Source organism: Homarus americanus, unplaced genomic scaffold (genome assembly GCF_018991925.1).
Source record: "Homarus americanus isolate GMGI-L3 unplaced genomic scaffold, GMGI_Hamer_2.0 scaffold57965, whole genome shotgun sequence".
Taxonomy (NCBI): Eukaryota; Metazoa; Arthropoda; class Malacostraca; order Decapoda; family Nephropidae; genus Homarus; species Homarus americanus.
In genome coordinates this window covers 2,588,020-2,607,324 of record NW_024725031.1, presented here as the reverse complement: position 1 = coordinate 2,607,324, position 19,305 = coordinate 2,588,020, and the positions used below count along the sequence as shown (strand labels likewise).

General features: G+C 43.2%; 1 protein-coding gene across 2 annotated transcripts; it reads right to left on the bottom strand.

The window, feature by feature from the left end:
* Positions 1–1,055: 1,055 nt before the first annotated feature.
* Positions 1,056–18,059, bottom strand: LOC121864636 (chitotriosidase-1-like). Of its 2 annotated transcripts, XM_042363745.1 has the most exons (12): positions 17,887–18,059; positions 15,444–15,865; positions 13,929–14,120; positions 11,689–11,789; positions 11,171–11,302; positions 10,370–10,497; positions 10,014–10,137; positions 8,531–8,716; positions 7,616–7,738; positions 6,890–7,069; positions 6,680–6,805; positions 1,056–2,371 (listed from the first exon to the last, which is right to left on the bottom strand). In XM_042363745.1, the coding sequence occupies exons 2-12, from the start codon at positions 15,613–15,615 to the stop codon at positions 1,550–1,552; spliced, it is 2,286 nt and encodes a 761-aa protein (XP_042219679.1). In that variant the 5' UTR covers positions 15,616–15,865; positions 17,887–18,059; the 3' UTR covers positions 1,056–1,549. The 2 variants fall into 2 exon arrangements, with proteins under 2 accessions (XP_042219679.1, XP_042219680.1); XM_042363746.1 differs by lacking the exon at positions 6,680–6,805.
* Between the last annotated feature and the right edge of the window lie 1,246 nt (positions 18,060–19,305).

The following is a 19,305-nucleotide window of genomic DNA, read 5'->3' as shown; positions in this document are numbered from 1 at the left end:
TCCACCTGTACCTCTCTTTATAAATAAAAAAAATGAGATACAGTAAACAGAAAATGTAAATTGACTAAATATTACAGCATACGAGGATTTATCACCAATATTGACAGTAAATATCGCCAAATTCCATACAATACAATTATGTCCCGCCAATTTAAAAATAACGTTAAATTTCACATAATCGGATTATTCACCGCAAAAATATAAATAGCATTATTTCCTTCCATTAAACAAAAGCAATAAATAGTCATTCAAAAACATCAACACTAAAATATTAAAGAACTCGCTCAGGTGAAAGCTGATTACGTGGACGAGTCCATTATCAGCACCCGGGGGGGAGGAAGGCTGTGAGGGAAAGTCACTCGGGGATAAAAGGCGACGTGTGGTTGTAAGTGTTCAGTCTTCAGGTGGCTCTCGACGCTGGAGGTTACTTCTTAAATATACCTGACCTTTAGGAGGAGCTGGATGGTCTTGCTGCAGTGCTAGTTTCTGTACCTCGTGACGTGGGTTCGAATAGCATTTAATTACCGGCATTGTTTATGTCTGTACTGTAGTGATACATTTCGTTTTTTAATGTTACAATTGGGAAGGTAGTTTGTGAGGTAGTTTGGGTTCCTGTGTTTAATGGTCTCAGTCCTTCTGATCCCCAGCCCTAATGAACACCAATTAGTAGGCTCAAGACTTATTGGGCCCCAAACCTAACCTGAAATAGTCAAGTCTTATTGGGCCCCAAACCTAACCTGAAATAGTCAAGTCTTATTGGGCCCCAAACCTAACCTGAAATAGAGTCAAGTCTTATTGGGCCCCAAACCTAACCTGAAATAGTCAAGTCTTATTGGGCCCCAAACCTAACCTGAAATAGTCAAGTCTTATTGGGCCCCAAACCTAACCTGAAATAGAGTCAAGTCTTATTGGGCCCCAACCTTATGTGAGCTTTAGGATTGGGGCCCATTAAGACTGAGGCTATTAAGGACTAGGGGCCCACAAGTACCAGTTTATATCATTGATTGAAGTCAGTCGGTTGGGTAACAAGGAGAGTCCGGACAGAAAGGCACCCCTCAGCTTGGGTCATATATTCATAACACAAGATACAAGGTAGTATTTATAAGCACAAGCTTAGACGTATAATCATAACATCAGCTGCGGTGGAGATTAACTGGCTGGCTGGCTGACTGACTGACTGACTGGCTGGCTGGCTGGCTGACTGGCTGGCCCGGTCACAGAGATATTAGAGTGGTGGGTCGGTGACTGTCGACTGGAGAATGCTATCACTTGTCCGTTTTCTATTGCTAGTTTGTTGTTGTTTTTGTGATCAGCTGTTCTGAAGCAACTGTTGTGAAGTTTTCTGACAGATCTTAAACTCAGTAAACAAAAAACTTCTTCTTAACTCTCATATTCCCGAGGAGACAAACATCTTACCACAGCTTCTATCCTTTTATAATCACCTCAGTTTTTTTTTCCATCGTTAAAAAAGAAATCCTGACTTTTTTTTTAACGAACTATTCTTGGACAATATTTCCCCTCTCATCCCTCCTGCTTAATTTCGCCTTTCTTATTTATTTCTTTTTTCGGCTTTCTGAAAAAATAATTTGTTTGACTTCTCTGAAAAGAACTTGTAGGCCTTTAGCCATTTCTGTTTCTTTTTCAGCTTCTTGTGTTCTACGTCATCCAATGTTGTGGATTTGGTTGTTTCCTGAGGCTGTCTGTACGTCTGTGATGGGTGCTGGGTGTGTCGTGTGCCAGGGTCTGTTTCCGGATACTGTCTGTACGCCAGGAACGGGTAGGCGTAGCCAGAACCCGGGGCTGTTTTCGGCGGCTGCAGTGAGTCTGTGTCTGAAGGCTGTGAGGCTGATTCCTGACCCTCGGCTGTGGCTGGTCGTTGAATGAGAGCCTGTGTGGTACCAGCTGGTGTCTCTCTGGGGCGTGTGACTGCTGTGATCTCGTTACGTGCCGTGTGAAGGTGCTGTGTGCGTCTCCCAGCGCCGCCTCTCACTATGAAGGCCTGGTACCCGTAGCTATCAGAAAATACGTTCGCTAAATCATTTTCTGTGTCTGGGATGTCAGGCGAGGAATTGAGCTGAGAGATGGGTGGCAGGGTAGTGGGCGGTGGCAGGGTAGTATCTGGCAGAGTCGTAGGTGGCAGGGTAGTATCTGGCAGAGTCGTAGGTGGCAGGGTAGTATCCGGTGGCAGGGTGGTGGGCGGCAGGGTAGTGGGTGGAAGGGTAGTGTCTGGCTGAGTGGTGGTCGGTAGAGTGATGGGTGGCAGGAGGCGACACGCTGGGTGGTTCTCGGGAAAGTCACAATTCTGCAGATCCTCCACAAAGACTGTACCAGGAGGGCAGTGAAACAACCACTCCTCCCACTCTCCCTCCACCTGCCAGGGGAACACCACACACTTTAATTAGACATTACCCCGGGGAAAAAATCATATACAGGGTGTCTCAAAAACATTGTCTACCCACTTTCATGATTTCTTTTTTTTTTTCGTGGGAGACCTCGAACTGTACACTAATAAGTCAGGACAGTGTTGCTGTTTGAATACAATCATTCACGAAAATATCTTTGACAGTGAGTCTACATTTTTTAAAAGACCCTTATGTGTATATAAGTGGGATACCAACAACTAATTTGATATAAGTTACTGAATTATATATGTATATTATATAGATAAAATATATAATGAATAATAATATTTTCTTCTTTGATTAATTTATATAAAAGAAAATTTATTCATGATTAATATAATGTTTATAAAAGGTTAAAATAATGGGTAAGGAGATACAGTCAACAGAATAAATAAAATAAAATTACAAACTAAACATTTGGACATAAACACAAAATAATTAATAAATAACCCCCATCACCCCCCTTCCTCTCCCCCATCACCCCTTCCTCTCCTCTCCTCTCCCCCATCACCCCCTTCTCTCTCCCCATCACCCCCCCCTCCCCCATCACCCCCCTCCTCTCCCCCATCACCCCCTTCCTCTCCTCCATCACCCTCCCCCACCAGCTCGTAATGTACCTTAAGCGTCAATCAAGTTCATTCGGCGAGGTAAACGAGTTTCATCCCCACCGTGCCCAACCAATGACATATATGCTAAGCCGAGTTTTTGTGTGTAATAACCGAACCTAACTTTGGGGGGACATAATTTATAAGACTAACATATGGTCATTTTTCCTCTCCACCTTCCATAGCCTTAATATCCGTCCTGTGATAGTCTCAATATTCACCTAAATAACTAAGGCTCTAATCTAATGGGCTCCAATAATAAGGGCCTTAATCTTAATGGGCTTAATTTTTGGAGTCTATTAGAACTTGGGCCTATTATAACTGGCTCCTATTAGAACTATGACCTATTAGAACTGGAGTCTACTAGAACTAGGGCCTATTAGAACTACCTGTAACTGCCAGCTCCCTCTCCCAACCCCCATCTTTTCTACCTCTATCTCTCTAGTGCGGGAACACAGACACACACACAGACATTTCCTTGAGTACGATGATATTGCACGCAGTGGGTTATCATTGTAATCAAAGGGTTGTCATCATACCCCTTGAGAAAGATGACTTAACCCCTGAGTACGATGACTTAACCCCTAGGGTACGATGACTTAACCCGTTGAGTACGATTACTTAGCTCCTTGTGTACGATGACTTAATCCCTTAAGTATGATGTTTAACCCCTTGAATATAATTATTTAAGTTATCGTACTCAAGGGATTAAATCATCGTACTCAAGGAAATATGTCATCGTGTTTTAAAAGGTTAACAAAGTGTAGAATAGTTATCTGCCATTAACATTTCATAGCTCTCTTTTAACGTGGGATATATGGTTAAATTATTCCGGTTAACCATTTGTTCTGACTTAGTACCAATCAGTAGCTTTATATCATGACACGTTGCTGGTTTAATGGGCCCCAGACCTTATAGACCCCAGTATTTATAGGTCCCCCCCCCCAGTCCTCAGAAGAAAAAACTAACCTTATAGTTAAGATTGGGTACTACTACTACTACTACTACTACTACTACTACTACTGCTACTATTATTTTTTTAATGGCTTCCAGCCTCCCCCAATAGCCATACCTTCGCCACCATTTTATTACCTTAATATTAAATATCCTAATACATAAGTAGCTGTCCTAGATGTGTTGAGTTAGTTGAGCCGCAGATCTATGCGGCATTCAGTGACTGTAGCCTCATAGTCAATATCTGCAACTGTTGTCGGCTTTGGGCCCGAAGCTCTCGTTCCCCTGAGGCAGAGCAAAGCCGACCGAAGGAGAGAGAAGGACAGTCGACATCTCATCCAGGCTGTAACATAACTTCTGGGCTGCTGCTTCTGTTCGGATATCACATCCGCGAGTCTGGCGTTGAAGCATCTTGCACTTGATCCCATCCCACCAGAGGTTGTGAACACTAGAGGAGTAAAGCTGCCTTGATCAAGGTTCTGAATTCTCTCCCCGTATGCCCTTATCTTGTCGTTCTCGTTCCTCCTGTGTGTAGCATCGAGAGCTAAGTTACGGTGACATGCGGCCATGGGATAAAAAATCCTGATGTCGACGAAGGCTCGCTGTTCCCGCGTCCAGAATCCTCGAGCTTTGACGTCAACACGGGCCTCGTTGGACGTGTTTGAAGTCCTATGTTGGAAAATTTCACCGTCCAATGGAAGGAGGGTCGGTTCTACCCTGACATCACGGCAGATTTCCTTCAACATATTTGCTGTGAGGTCCCTTACTTTGTCATGCCTCATGCATATGAAGCCCCCTTTCTTGCACACCATGGCGTGATCGGCGTCATAGGAAGAGCCACACGCGCATTGGGAGGGCAAACCTTCCACTGGCCTACCGTACCTTAGAGCATTGGCATCTGTAAATTCTTGTTTATTGAGAATGAAACGATTTGCCCTTATCGGTAACGTAGTTAACCAGTTCGAGGCGCCCACCTCCTGCTCTATAGCTACTTTTTTTTCAAATTCTCTGGTACTTGCAGCAACAGTTGCTGTAACTTATCATTTTGGCAGTGCTGTCGATCTGTCGTAATGGCCCTTCGAATCTTGTTTACTTCACTGATATCCACCTCCCCTGTTGCGTTCTGAGCTATTATGTGGTCCGTGAGGGCTGCCGTGAGCTTAACTGAGTTTTGATGTTCGGTGACAGCAATCTCCTCTGTATTGGTCAATCCCATCCCTCCCAGTCTCGGTGGTAGTGCAAGGAGTGATCTTTCAGCTGGGGTGAAGTGAGGAGTGTTTCACTAATTTGAGAATGAAATTGACGCTGATAGCTTCTTCCAGAGGGTGGAGGAGGGGACCAATATCAGGGATAGTGCGCATCAGGTAGTTCTAGCGATGCTTGACTCCATGGATGAATGCCGCAAAAGCCGCGTGTGGCTCTGTTTTAGCAATCTCAGACAGAGCTTGGAGTTCCCTAACCCACTCATTCACCATTCCTGTTAAGTACTCGGTCTTGAAGTTAGTCGTGCCGATTACTGCGCCTAGGTGTCTTTGGCCATCCTTTGTTATTTTGACCTCACTTCCGCCAAACACCTCCATTGCCCGTTCATAATGTTCTGGCTTCACAATGAAGAAGGACTTGCTGGCGTTTGGGTGGTACCCTATTTGTGGGCCTCGTGATGTTACCAGGTCCCACCACTTTTTGATGTCCTCCACTTTTCCTGCTCTTGTAAGGTCATCAGCGTACGCCACTTGCTTGTCCTCAGTTGTTTCAAATTTTATTGTGTGTTGGAGCACGGATAGGCCTATTGCACACATTGCCATTGCGACATGGTCCCCCTGCGTTGTTCCCTCGGTTGACTGTATGACGGTATCACCTCTTAGAGCCTTGTTGTTTTCTATATAGAGGTCTGATGGATTCCTATAGGAATTTTCAACATACATTGCAAAGCTTGGACAATTGATCTTGATGTTGTGTAGTGCGGCCTTAAAGTTAAGTATGTTGAATGCGTTTGAAGCGTCCACCAGGAGAACGGCCTCAATCACGCTGCTCAAATATCGTTCTCATGGCGTGAATGGCAGCTTCCCCTCCAGCCTGGTGGCCAGCACAAACTTGCAGGTTCCCTGCTGCTGCCCTGACATTATCCTTTACCACTACTGCTACAAGTGACACTGCCCGCCCTACCCAGCCACCCTGAGGTACGAACGGAGCAGAATTCATAACAGAAAAAAAAACGAAATGGCTGACAAATGAGGAGCTGGAGCAGGGTGGACGGATAATGAGGAATAATGGATGAGAGAGAGAGAGAGAGAGAGAGAGAGTACGATACTGAGAAATGCATGAAAAGAGGATAGGGCGAGGAAATGTGTGTGTGTGTTGATATTGAGATAGCTGGTGGGGATATAGTGAAGGAAGTATTTGATGGTTGGTTGGGGATGAAGGGGAGGGGGAACGGACCAATACTTTTGCTTCCATACCCTGACGGGGGAGGAGTATGTCGGCTTATCTCTGACGGGGAGCGTACTGTACTTTTGCTTATATACCCTGAAGGGGAGTAATCCTCCTTCGTGGGGATTTAAACACAAATTCCCCAAGATTACGCGGCTCTGTCACAACAACAAGGGAAAGTGCCCTGACCTTTATACAAATCTGTTTTACACACACACACACACACACACACACACACATACACACACACAACCTGGCTTCTCCCTCTCTCTCTCTCTCTCTCCTTGCCTGGTGACACTCGTAGAAGACAGTACAGTCGCCGTTAGGGTCAGCGTTGAAGCCATCTCTGTGACAGGTGGTGGTGGGGGCAGGTGTGGGTGCAGGTGTGGGGGCAGGTGTGGTCGTGGGTGGTTCCTGTAATGAAGAAAATGTAATATACACCATTTTAATCTCTCTCTCTCTCTCTCTCTCTCTCTCTCTCTCTCTCTCTCTCCTCACCGTGGTAGTCTCTGGCTCAGGTGTGGGTGTAGGGGCAGGTGGACCGTCCCTCAGGATAGTGTGGATGGTGGTGATGAGGGGGAAGGTATCGTTATGCTGGTGACACAACCCGTGGAAGTCATCAGTCTCTATCGACCACACCATCCCGCCTCCGAGTCCCTTCTCCTTGATGTACAGCGCCTGCGGAAGGAGGTAGTGGGTGTGATATTGCTGGAATCAATGTTTTAGTGTCAAGGTAAATACAGAGAAAACATTAAGAATTAGGTGAAGATTAGATACGCCCTGGATGTTTCACCTGAAGATAAACAACCCCTTAAGTTAACTCTCCCTAAGCTGAGTTAATCTATTCTGGTGCTAACCTAACCTAAGTTAACCTAACCTACCACAACCTAATCTACCATACCGACCATAAACAAACCTACCATAAACCTAATTAACCTAACCTAGCATTAACCAAGGCTACCCTAACCTACCCCCCCCCCCCACTGTTAGCTTTAAGGTGTTAATTATGTGGTGTAATCAGCTGAGGAACTAGTCTTCAGGTAATCCAAGAGCACACACACTAAGTACTATATGATGCTCACCTTGACACACACTCTTACCTTGACACACACACACACACACACACACTTACCTTGACACACACTTTTACCTTGACGCACACTTTTACCTTGACGCACACTTTTACCTTGACACACACTTTTACCTTGACACACACACACTCACCTTGACAGTGAGGGACTTGACGTCATCGTAGCCACACCACTGACGGTCATGGTAGGCATAGGGAGAGACCATGTGTTTCTCTCTCACTACCGTCCACTTCTGTCTCAGCTGTTCCTCGCAGATCTGTGGGTGAGGGAGAGTGTGAGAGGGAGGGAGAGAGGGAGGGAGCGGGTGAGAGGGAGGGAGAGTGTGAGAGGGAGGGAGAGGGTGAGAGGGAAAGATAGGGTGAGAGGGAGGGAGAGAATGAGAGGGAGGGAGAGGGTGAGAGAGAGGGATAGAGGGAGGGCGAGGGAGGGAGAGGGATAGAGGGAGGGCGAGGGGGGAGAGGGTGGGAGAGGGTGAGAGTGGGGGAGAGCAAGTAGTATACCCTCTCCCAAGTCTTTTTCTTTACTTTTAGATTCAAACTTGAGTATTTCACCTTGGGGCCAGGGAGCGCAATGAAGGGCTCTAGGTATGAATGGGCAGAGGGTGTGGAATCAGTCAGTCAGTCAGTCAGTCAGCCAGCCAGCCAGCCAGCCAGCCAGCCAGCCAGCCAGTCAGTCAGTCAGTCAGTCAAAAGTAAAATATTTACAACTGTTATTTCAGTCAAGGATGGATGATTCAGGTAAGATTGTTTAATTAGCTATAAAATATCACCTGCCCCCCTCCCTTCCATTATCCTCTCTCTCCACCACTCTGGGTCGAAAATATACATTCCCAAGTTTGGTCATTTTTACGAAGAGAAAATTTGTATAATAGCGAGCTTAATATTGGGAAGGAAAACTCTACACACACACACACACACACACACACACACACACACACACACACACCTTCATAAGCTAATACCATCCACCTACCAAAGTCGACAGAATAATCAAACAGAGACAAGTAAACACTGAAAACAGAACACAAACATTAAAAATCACTACTTACCTCATTGTAGCCGAGGACTCCAGCTTCTCTAGTATAAGGTCCAGGGAGGCCAGGTTGATAAGCGGGAGAGTAAACATCGTGTTCGTCCGCCCGGGCTAATGTGTAACAGCGGCCATACAGTCCCATTCCCATCACCAGCTTCTTAGGCGGTAGACCAATGCTAATCCAGTACCTTACCGCCCAGTCCTGTGTATAATAATAATAATAATAATAATAATAATAATAATAATAATAATAATAATAATAATAATAATAATAATAATAATAATAAATAAAATTATACAAAAATAAATAAATAAAATGGAAAAAACTGGAGATGGAGGATTGAAATTGAAAGTTGATTGAGCTAGGATTCCCCCCCTTCCCCCCTTCCCTCCCTCCTCTCTCTAACCTAACCTGCCTATTATGACTGATTAAGTTAGGTTTATGGGTAATTTGGGTCCCCATTAAGATTTGGCCCTATTTGAATAGAGAGAGAGAGAGAGAGAGAGAGAGAGAGAGAGAGATGATGAGATAGTGTAATAATGATGACATGGTTAATCATTATGACAGACAGACAGACAGACAGACAGACAGACAGAAAGAAAACAGGACCAGAGGCAAGGAGTCGATCTCAATGAGGTTTCCAGTGACTAGCAATACACACCCATTAGGTATATTGTAGCCTGAAGAGTGACTATTATGAGAGGCACTATTTGTAAACTACAGAGTATATCTTTTCCTGTGTCCTTTTATAGAGCCTGGTGATGGAAGAGTGTGTTAGAGAGGTATCTGTTGAGGTTTATAGAGCCAGAGTGATTGTAGAGTGTGTTAGGAAGGTATCTGTTGAAGTTTATTGAGCCACGGTGATTGTAGAGTGTGTTAGGCAGGTATCTGTTGAAGTTTATAGAGCCACGGTGATTGTAGAGTGTGTTAGGAAGGTATCTGTTGAAGTTTATAGAGCCAGAGTGATTGTAGAGTGTGTTAGGGAGGTATCCGTTGAAGTTTATAGAGCCAGAGTGATTGTAGAGTGTGTTGGGGAGGTATCTGTTGAAGTTTATAGAGCCAGAGTGATTGTAGAGTGTGTTAGGGAGGTATCCGTTGAAGTTTATAGAGCCAGAGTGATTGTAGAGTATTTTAGGGCTGTATATTTAAAGTAAGACTACCATTTTATGTTATGTTTTATGATTTAAGTACATCTTTGTCTTCATTTAAGTTAAAGTAACACACTTAAAGAGAATATATGGAAGTCACTTATACTTAAAATCTGTTCTGCTTAAAAATGTTTAAGGATTTGAATATATTTCTGTTAAATGTAAGTTAAAATAAACACTTACAAATAAACAAAAATCACTTATAATTATTCTTATTGTTTTGTAAAGTAAGATGATCCACTACAAGTGTTTGAGAATTTAAGTAGATTTCTATCTTGTTTAAATACCTACACTTAACGACATAAAAATCAATCTACTTATACTTTACACGTTGTTTAATGTCAACTTACGACGTTCAAGAGTGCGTTCATGCCCTTATCGAGAGGGTGGGCGTAGAGCGGGGAGTGGTGATGGGCGTAGTGTTCCCAGCTACCGTGCAGGTCATACCCCATCAGGTTCACCAGGTCGAGGTTCCTGATGGTGAGGAGTAAAAGGTGAGAGAATAGGGAGGTGGGTGGGTAGAGGGAGGTGGAAGGAGGGTAGAGGGAGGTGGAAGGAGGGTGGAAGGAGGGTAGAGGGAGGTGGAAGGAGGGTAGAGTGAGGTGGAAGGAAGGTTGAGGAGGGAGAGGTATGGGAGGGTGAGTCTACCACTAAAATTAACTATCATTACAATTTTCTACAACGGTGAACCTTGACCTGACCTGACCTGGCCAAAGCAGCTACATCATAGGCGAGATCAATGGTGATTTTGCCCGCCGACACAGCCGACGTCATCAGGAGATCATGTTTGTTGAACTCTGACCTCATCTCGTCCAACAAGTGACCAAAGTTGACCTTAAAAAGACGGGAAATTAAAAAGACACTTAAGAGAAATTATAACTATATGATATAAGAGCATTAGCGACTTAAAGAAGAGATAACTTAACTTAATCTAACCTAACCCAGCCTGCAGAGACCTATTTTCAGTAGTGTTTATTATAAATATGGTGTAAAGTTTCCTAAAGTAGAACACGTGTATAAAATTTCGTTAAGTGGACAAGGGGGAGCTGGTGCCATAAAACTAAGTTACGGTAAAGTGAAATTTATGTTTGTTTGGAGGAAAATAGTTTACCCTAAACTAGTTTTCGTTTTCTTTTATGGTTTTCCCGGAGAGAGAGAGAGAGAGAGAGAGAGAGAGAGAGAGAGAGTAATATAATAATAAATATGTAATTAGGATGTGAGAGAGACAGAGAAATGAGAAACTGACAGTCAGAACAAGACATTGATAGAGACAGACAGACAGACAGATATTGTTCAGGAGAGTAGTAGAAAGACAGAGACAGACAGAAACATCGATATTTGTTTTTTGATGATGTCTAGGAAGGCTATATTTAGGTAAGCAACAAACACACTCATTATTAAGAGAAAAAACACGCTATCAGATTCGAGCAAACACACCCACACACCCACACACACACACACACACACACACACCCACACACACACACACACACCCACACCCACACACCTTGTCCTCAGGTCGACCTCCTCGTTGTGTAGGATACTCCCAGTCGATGTCGAGGCCATCGAAGCCATACTTGTGAAGGAACTCAACACAGCTCTCAATAAAGGTCGACCTCGTGCTCTTGCTCGACACCATCTGGAGGAGGAGGCGGAGACTGGTGTGATTGGTGATTTAGTATATGAAAGGGATGGTGATTGTAATGTAGCAGTAGTGATTGGAACATTGTACGGTATGTGGTGATTGTTGTGGTGATTAATGGTTGGTAATTGTGAATAGTGATAATATTTACGGAGTTAATTATTTGTACCTGTAACTGTACCTGTTGCCGTTACCTGTACCTATATTGATATTTGTTAATTAAGAAGAAAATAAAAATAATAGTTACATCCAGGTGTGTGTGAGTTACTTGTGAATTACTTGTAAGTTACCTGTGAGTTACTTGTGAGTTACCTGTGAGTATCAACCACCTATATCATCCAGGTGTGTGTGAGGTACTAGTGAGTGACCTGCGAGTGACCTACCTGTGAGTACTTGGTGGATCCCTCGTTCCAGCCACCAATAGCCAACAAGGTCTTCAAGTCAGTGTTGATTTCCTTAAGGCGGGTAAACCTCTTGTAGGCACCTGGAAATAGAAAGGTCATGAGTGTGTGTGTGTGTGTGGGTGTGGGTGTGGGTGTGGGGGTGTGGGTGTGTGTGTGTACAGCGAAGGCAATAATGTTTTAAGGTAGGTTAGGTATCCATGTATGTAAGTATGTATGTACAGTATATATGTATGTATGTATGTATGTATGTGGTGTCTCTATACATCTCTCTCTCTCTCTCTCTCTCTCTCTCTCTCTCTCTCTCTCTCTCTCTCTCTCTCCCTCTCCCTCTCCCTCTCTCTCTCCCTCCCTCTCCCTCTCTCTCTCTCTCTCTCTCTCTCTCCCTCTCCCTCTCCCTCTCCCTCTCCCTCCCTCTCTCTCCACACACACACACCCGAAGAAAGAGCAACATCATAAACCAGTGTGTTTACTTTCACTAATGGGGATAAAAAAAAACCACAAACCCCCTTGTTTATAAACCCTCAAGAAAACAAATGATGACAGCTATGCGCGAAAACACCCTCAATAATTCCCTTATTTTCTCATATAAACACAGACACTAAATTCCTCCGAGTGTGTAAAAAAATCAATAAAAAATGCTCTTAAGACGTTGGGAATTACTAGAGGGTGATAATTTGACCTGTGTTTAATGAGGTATTTACGTTTCCGGGTGACGTAAATGATAAGTTTGTGTTTTGTGTTGTTGTAGAGGTGATGATGATGTTTGTAAATTTATTAAGTGTAAATATGTTAAAATATAAGACTAATATGAGTAAAAAGAGCAAGATGTTATATGTAAATGATGATGTTTTATTGTAGTTGTATATGTAAAATAAAATTAAAATTATTATACAAACACACACATTATCAACCAAACACACAAACAACACACAACACACACACCTCCCCCTTCCCCCTCAACCACACACCTCCCCCCTCACCACACACCTCCCCCCTCAACACACACACACACCTCCCCCCTCAACCACACACACACACACCTCCCCCCTCAACCAAACACACACCTCCCCCCTCACCTCCCCCTCAACCACACACACCACCTCCCCCCTCAACCACACACACACACACCTCCCCCTCAACACCTCCCCCTCACACACACCTCCCCCCTCAGCCACACACCTCCCCCTCAACCACACACACACACCTCCCCCCTCACACCTCCCCTCAACAAACACACACCTCCCCCTCAACCAAACACACACCTCCCCTCAACCACACACACTCCCCTCAACAACACACACACCTCCCCCCTCAACCACACACCTCCCCCCTCAACCACACACAGAGGACGCAGTAAATAATGTGTTACACCCGACTACTATAATATTCATCAGTACCTTTGAAACACCACACACCGCTCCTCTGAGTCTGAGAGATGGAGACAATTATTTTAAAAGCTTTTCTTTGGAACACTCTTATGAAGGTTCACGTGTGCGTGTGTTATGGATGATCCTGGTATTTACACACACACACACACACAAAAGCACCCTAATAAAAACGTACACGTGTCTGATAAAAACTGAGTTCAATGCTCGCTTACACACTTGAGTACTGTGCCCACCTTTGTCCTCTTATCGTCGTTCTCAATATTTCCAATGACTCACTATCCGACCCCCCCCAACCCTTTTTACCTGGGTCGTTATCGGGGTCTTGAGAGTTACCTGCGTCTTAATTAGAGGGTATTTTTCCCCTTCCACCTGTGCCATATGGGAGAGATAGCTTAACGTGTGTTTGTGAGGGACTTAAGTTAATGAAGTATGATCGTTCGTGTTGTGAATGTTGCTTACCTTTGTATTGCACTTCATTGTTTCCCTGCTTGGTGAGGAGGCTGCTTATGTACTCTCTGATTACTTACCTCTGTGCTAAGTCCTTCTTAAGACCAGCTTCCTCTTGCCGCCGTCTATTACAGAAGGGTGTTACCTACGTGTCAAGCCGTCGTACCTGTGTCGTATTGTATAAGGGGCCGCCTCTTACCTGTGTCGTAGTTGTCGTATAAGGGGCCGCCTCTTACCTGTGTCGTAGTTGTCGTATAAGGGGCCGCCTCTTACCTGTGTCGTAGTTGTCGTATAAGGGGCCGCCTCTTACCTGTGTCGTAGTTGTCGTATAAGGGGCCGCCTCTTACCTGTGTCGTAGTTGTCGTATAAGGGGCTGCTTCGTACCTTTACCGTAGTTATCGTAGAGGTCGTTGTAAGGGTCGAGGCTGACGATGGTGTTGTTCGACTGTCGGAGGCCAGCGAAGCCGTAGATCAGGTGTGTACACAGGTGAGGGTCGATGTTCTCTACGTCGAACTTACCCTGACCTGGCCTGTACACCGCCCACGACCCGTAGTAACACACAACCACGAAGTCGTCTGTCAGTGGGGGTGTAATGGTTCGGTGTTACATTGGTATAAAAATGTTCAACTAACCTAACCTAGTCTAACTTAACCTTGTCTAACATAACCTTGTCTAACCTAACTTAACCTAGTCTAACTTAACCTTGTCTAACATAACCTTGTCTAACCTAACTTAACCTAGTCTAACTTAACCTTGTCTAACATAACCTAGTCTAACCTAACTTAACCTAGTTTAACATTAATCGTGTCTAACCTAACTTAACCTGGTCTAACTTAACCTTGTCTAACATAACCTAGTCTAACCTAACTTAACCTAGTCTAACATTAATCGTGTCTAACCTAACTTAACCTAGTCTAACTTAACCTTGTCTAACTTAACCTTGTCTAACATAACCTAGTCTAACCTAACTTAACCTAGTCTAACATTAATCGTGTCTAACCTAACTTAACCTAGTCTAACATTAATCGTGTCTAACCTAACTTAACCTAGTCTAACATTAATCGTGTCTAACCTAACTTAACCTAGTCTAACTTAACCTGGTCTAACCTAACTTAACCTAGTCTAACTTAAACTTGTCTAACATAGCCTGGTCTAACCTAACTTAACCTAGTCTAACTTAACCTTGTCTAACATAGCATGGTCTAACCTAACTTAACCTAGTCTAACATTAATCGTGTCTAACCTAACTTAACCTAGTCTAACATTAATCGTGTCTAACCTAACGTAACCTAGTCTAACTTAACCTAACCTAACCTAGTCTAACTTAACCTAACCTAACCTAACCTAGTCTAACCTAACCTTCATCAGTTCATCTATCAGTGGATGGTACAGTATTACATTGGTTAACTGGAACTCAACTCATATTCAAATGTTCACAAACACACATAATCTCCTTGAATATTTTACTGAGGTCCTAAGCCTGGGTCCTGCCCGTCCTCTACACCTCGGCTGTGTTCATGTGATGTGACACTAAACAGGTTACTCCTGTTACCTGTCTGTAATCTCCTAACTGCAGTGTTATATAAATACACCTGTAACCTGGAATTTTATAGGTAAATGTATTGTTATATATATTATGTACCTGTAGCTGTAGTTTTATTTGTAATTACTGTTGTAGTATATACACTTGTACCCGCAGTTTCAGTTGTAGTGTATACTTATACTTGTTCCTGTAATTGTACCTGTACCTGTATCTTTACCTGATTTGCACTTGTATCTCCACTAGTAGTACCTGTGGTTATATCTGTACCTGCCCTTGTATTTGTACCCGGTATCTGTGTTGGTGTTCCTAATACGAAATGAATCTAAACTAGGAAGACATTTTACAAGCATCTTACCATCCTCGTCTTGTAGTTCCTCCTGTAGTCGTTGACCAGATGAGGCAGAGAAATCCTCCTGTGAACTTTGACCTTGAACGTCGCCTGAGGTCACAGGGAAGAAAAAGAAGAAGAGGAGGAAGAAGAGGAGGAGGGATAAGAAATGGGGTGATCCCGAGGGAAGGAGGGACATTCTTGTGACTTCAGAGGCAATTCCTGGTCGTCTTGGAAGAGGGCGTAAGGATGCTAGAGGTGTAGGGTCCTCAATTATCCCCTTCACTGTCTAGGACCTCTGGCGGCCAACACTTCAACACTGTCTTCTCTACTTTCTGGTGATGGTAGTGGGTGGGTACTCCTGTGGGCGGGTACTCCCGTGGGTGGGTACTACTAGTAGATTTGAACTCCTACAGCTGACAGCTCCTGCAGAAGGATGGTGGGTGCACCTGGAGATACAAGTCGTGGTAGAAAGATCACAAATAAACCTTCACCAACCAAACATTACGAATCCAGTTGAGAGAAAAATGACTCAGCTTCAAAGAGTTACATGTTACAGTCCCTCTCTTATACACCTCAATGTTTACTACTGTCTGTTCTATATACAGACCATACTGAATTGACATAACCTTAAAACAATGGTCGAATATACAAACATACATACACATACACACACAACATAATAGGGATATATACATAAACAAGGAATAGTCAGTTATATATGTAATTATTAGTTCATTGTGTGTATATTGTCACAGTAAATATATAATACATAAACACCAACTCGACTTGACTCATCATATCAGTTCTCTTTGACGTTATTTTCTTGCTTCTGTTTTTTCCTTGTTATTTTTTCTTGAAAGTTTCCTCGTTTCAGTTATTTTTAAACTTGAGTCAAAGAACTTGTGAAAAAGTTAAATGACGGCACTAACAGGCTTCATTATCTCTCTACTTCTTGGGTAATTAGTACTTAATTTACACATAATTAACCTAACTATCTACAGTACATAATATACCTACCTACCCAATTACCTAGTAGTAGTAGTAGTATTTTTATTATTATTACCATCATCAAATAATTGTTTTATCTCCAAGTTCACTTGTTGCCAACTCGCCGCCTTTCACCACCTTTGGTAACACATAGAGACAAGAGATGTGTCAACAGTTTCTTATTATTGGACCACTTGGCAACACTGCATGACTCGTGAATGACCAGTTATTAGATCATGAAGTCATTAAATAAGATTCGTGTCACCTTCACGGTATTTTTTACTTCATATCTAGACTAACGATGGAGTAACAACCTAAACATCGGTAAACACGAATTCGTATATTTAAGGGAGGAGGTCGAGTGAGAACCTATGACGTCACGGCTCCCAAGGTCAGTGTTGCCCCGCAGGACGTGTTCTTGGTTCCTTCCCTATTTTGTTTACGTCTCGTTATACATACATAAAATACATACAGCATACATACATACAGCAAGGTACAGAAAGTGAATAAAGAATACATTAGAATAAATCTTTAAATGAATAAATCAAATATATTAGTCAATTGGAAACACACAGTGGTATTTCCTGTACGTGTCAGTGTAGATGACTATAACAAAGACATTTATTTACCGTAAGACACATCACACGGTAAACACAAACATTTGAACCGTATTCACAAACAAACATAGGGTAACTTACTTCTTGTTTAGAGATTATAAAAGATCAAATCGATTTAAGTTAGTCTCGGTGTAATTTGGAAACCATTATGAGCCAGGCTGTTGGGTTTCGTATATATATATATATATATATATATATATATATATATATATATATATATATATATATATATATATATATATATATATATATATATATATTTCGTTAGGGGAAAATAATTAACTTAGTTCCTTTGAGAATCCTGGAGACATTGTATCTATGCTTGGGTTAATTCATTCTCCTACACCTCTCACCTGCACTCTCCTACACCTCTCACCTACACTCTCCTACACCTCTCACCTGCACTCTTACACCTCTCACCTGCACTCTCTACACCTCTCACCTACACTCTCTTGCACACTCACTCTACACCTCTCACCTGCACTCTCTCTACACCTCTCACCTACACTCTCTACACCTCTCACCCACCTCTCACCTCTCACACTCTCCTACACCTCACCTACCTCTCCTACACCTCTCACTACACTCTCCTACACCTCCCACTCCACACTCTCCCTGTTACACCTACACTCTCTACACCTCTCACCTACACTCTCTACACCTCTCACCTACACTCTCTACACCTCTCACCTACACTCTCTACACCTCTCACCTACACTCTCTACACCTCTCACCTACACTCTCTACACCTCTCACCTACACTCTCTACACCTCTCACCTACACTCTCTACACCTCTCACCCACCATCCCTTCCTCTTAATACATCTGGTACGGGTAAACACTTGTAGATGAAGATAGTTTACCTGTAGATGGCTGGTAGATCCTTTCAGGTAGTGGTAGAAGTTGACTGTAGATCCTACTTGTAGATCCTACTTGTAGATCCTACATGTAGATCACGTGTGTCCTGTAGGAGGGAATCCACAAACACACACCACTACACGTCGCCTGAGACACACACACACTGGTTGCTTGTCTGTATGTCTTCCGTTACCAACCCACAACCCTCTCTCTGTTTTGCCTGGGGGGGGGATTGGGGGATTAGGAGGGGATTTGTGGGTGGAGGGGGAGAGAAGTGAGTGAGTTGGTTCGGGATTGAGGGGCGGTGAGGTGAGGTGAGATGTGGTGTATTGAGGTGAGGTGAGATGTGGTGAGGTGAGGTGAGATGTGGTGTATTGAGGTGAGGTGTGATGTATTGAGGTGAGGTGTGGTGAGGATGTGGTGGAGGAATGTAGGTGTGGTGAGACAATGTGAGTGTAAGAGGAGGAGGAGGGGGATAGTAGGAGAGAAAGGAGGAGGAGGAGGAGGAGGGAGGGAGGGATAAGAGGAGGAGGAGGAGGAGGAGTGAGAGTCGCTGAAGTGCGTCATGGGGAGAAGCACCGAGAGAGAGAGAGTTAGTTTACCATTACCTCGACGAATAATAACAATAACATCACCAATAACAATAACAGTCATCAATCACCTCTTACACACACTAACAGGAATAATCTTACCCTATATAGTGCACTGTTAGAAAATTCAGTATTTTTTACATGTTTCTTCTGTATTTCCGACCAGGAAAACGTAGTAATTTGAATTACTATTTTTGTTCTGTAAAATATTTCACTTTCTCTTTTTTCAATTTGTTTAATTATCAATATAAACTGACATTTTATCATACTATATACTCTTCATGATGCATAGAACATTTAAAATTGCATGTTAATGCTATTTATTTCTATATGTAATTACTGAATATGTGGCTGGCGGTTGTTTGTGGTTCACGTTCGTCGGATGTCTGTGTTTGTTTCATTGTTTCACAGAGGCGCATCACTCGTTGAAACGGAAGGCAGCTTAGAGGGTCAGTGTTTTCCCTCTTAAGTATATTCTAAGGAGATATGCCTCAGCATATTTAGCTTGATTAATGGTAAATCTGTACAATGGATATCGAGTATACATGTCGTCTCTGTAAACATGTTTCAAAATCAGTAAGGAGATATGTTACCCATTGCCAGTTCCAGACAAATGAATATAACAAAAGATTTGATTGTCCATTTACAAGGTGTATAAGGAAGTTATCTTCCTCTGCAGGACTAAAAGGTCATATATACCGTGAACACCAGGACAGACCTAAACAGGGGAGTTCCTAGAGTATTGGCACCCGGGGCGGACCTATCCACTGGCACCCCCTTCCTTCCAGAGATGAATAAATATACAGCAAAAGTAAAATACACAATCGTCCCTAG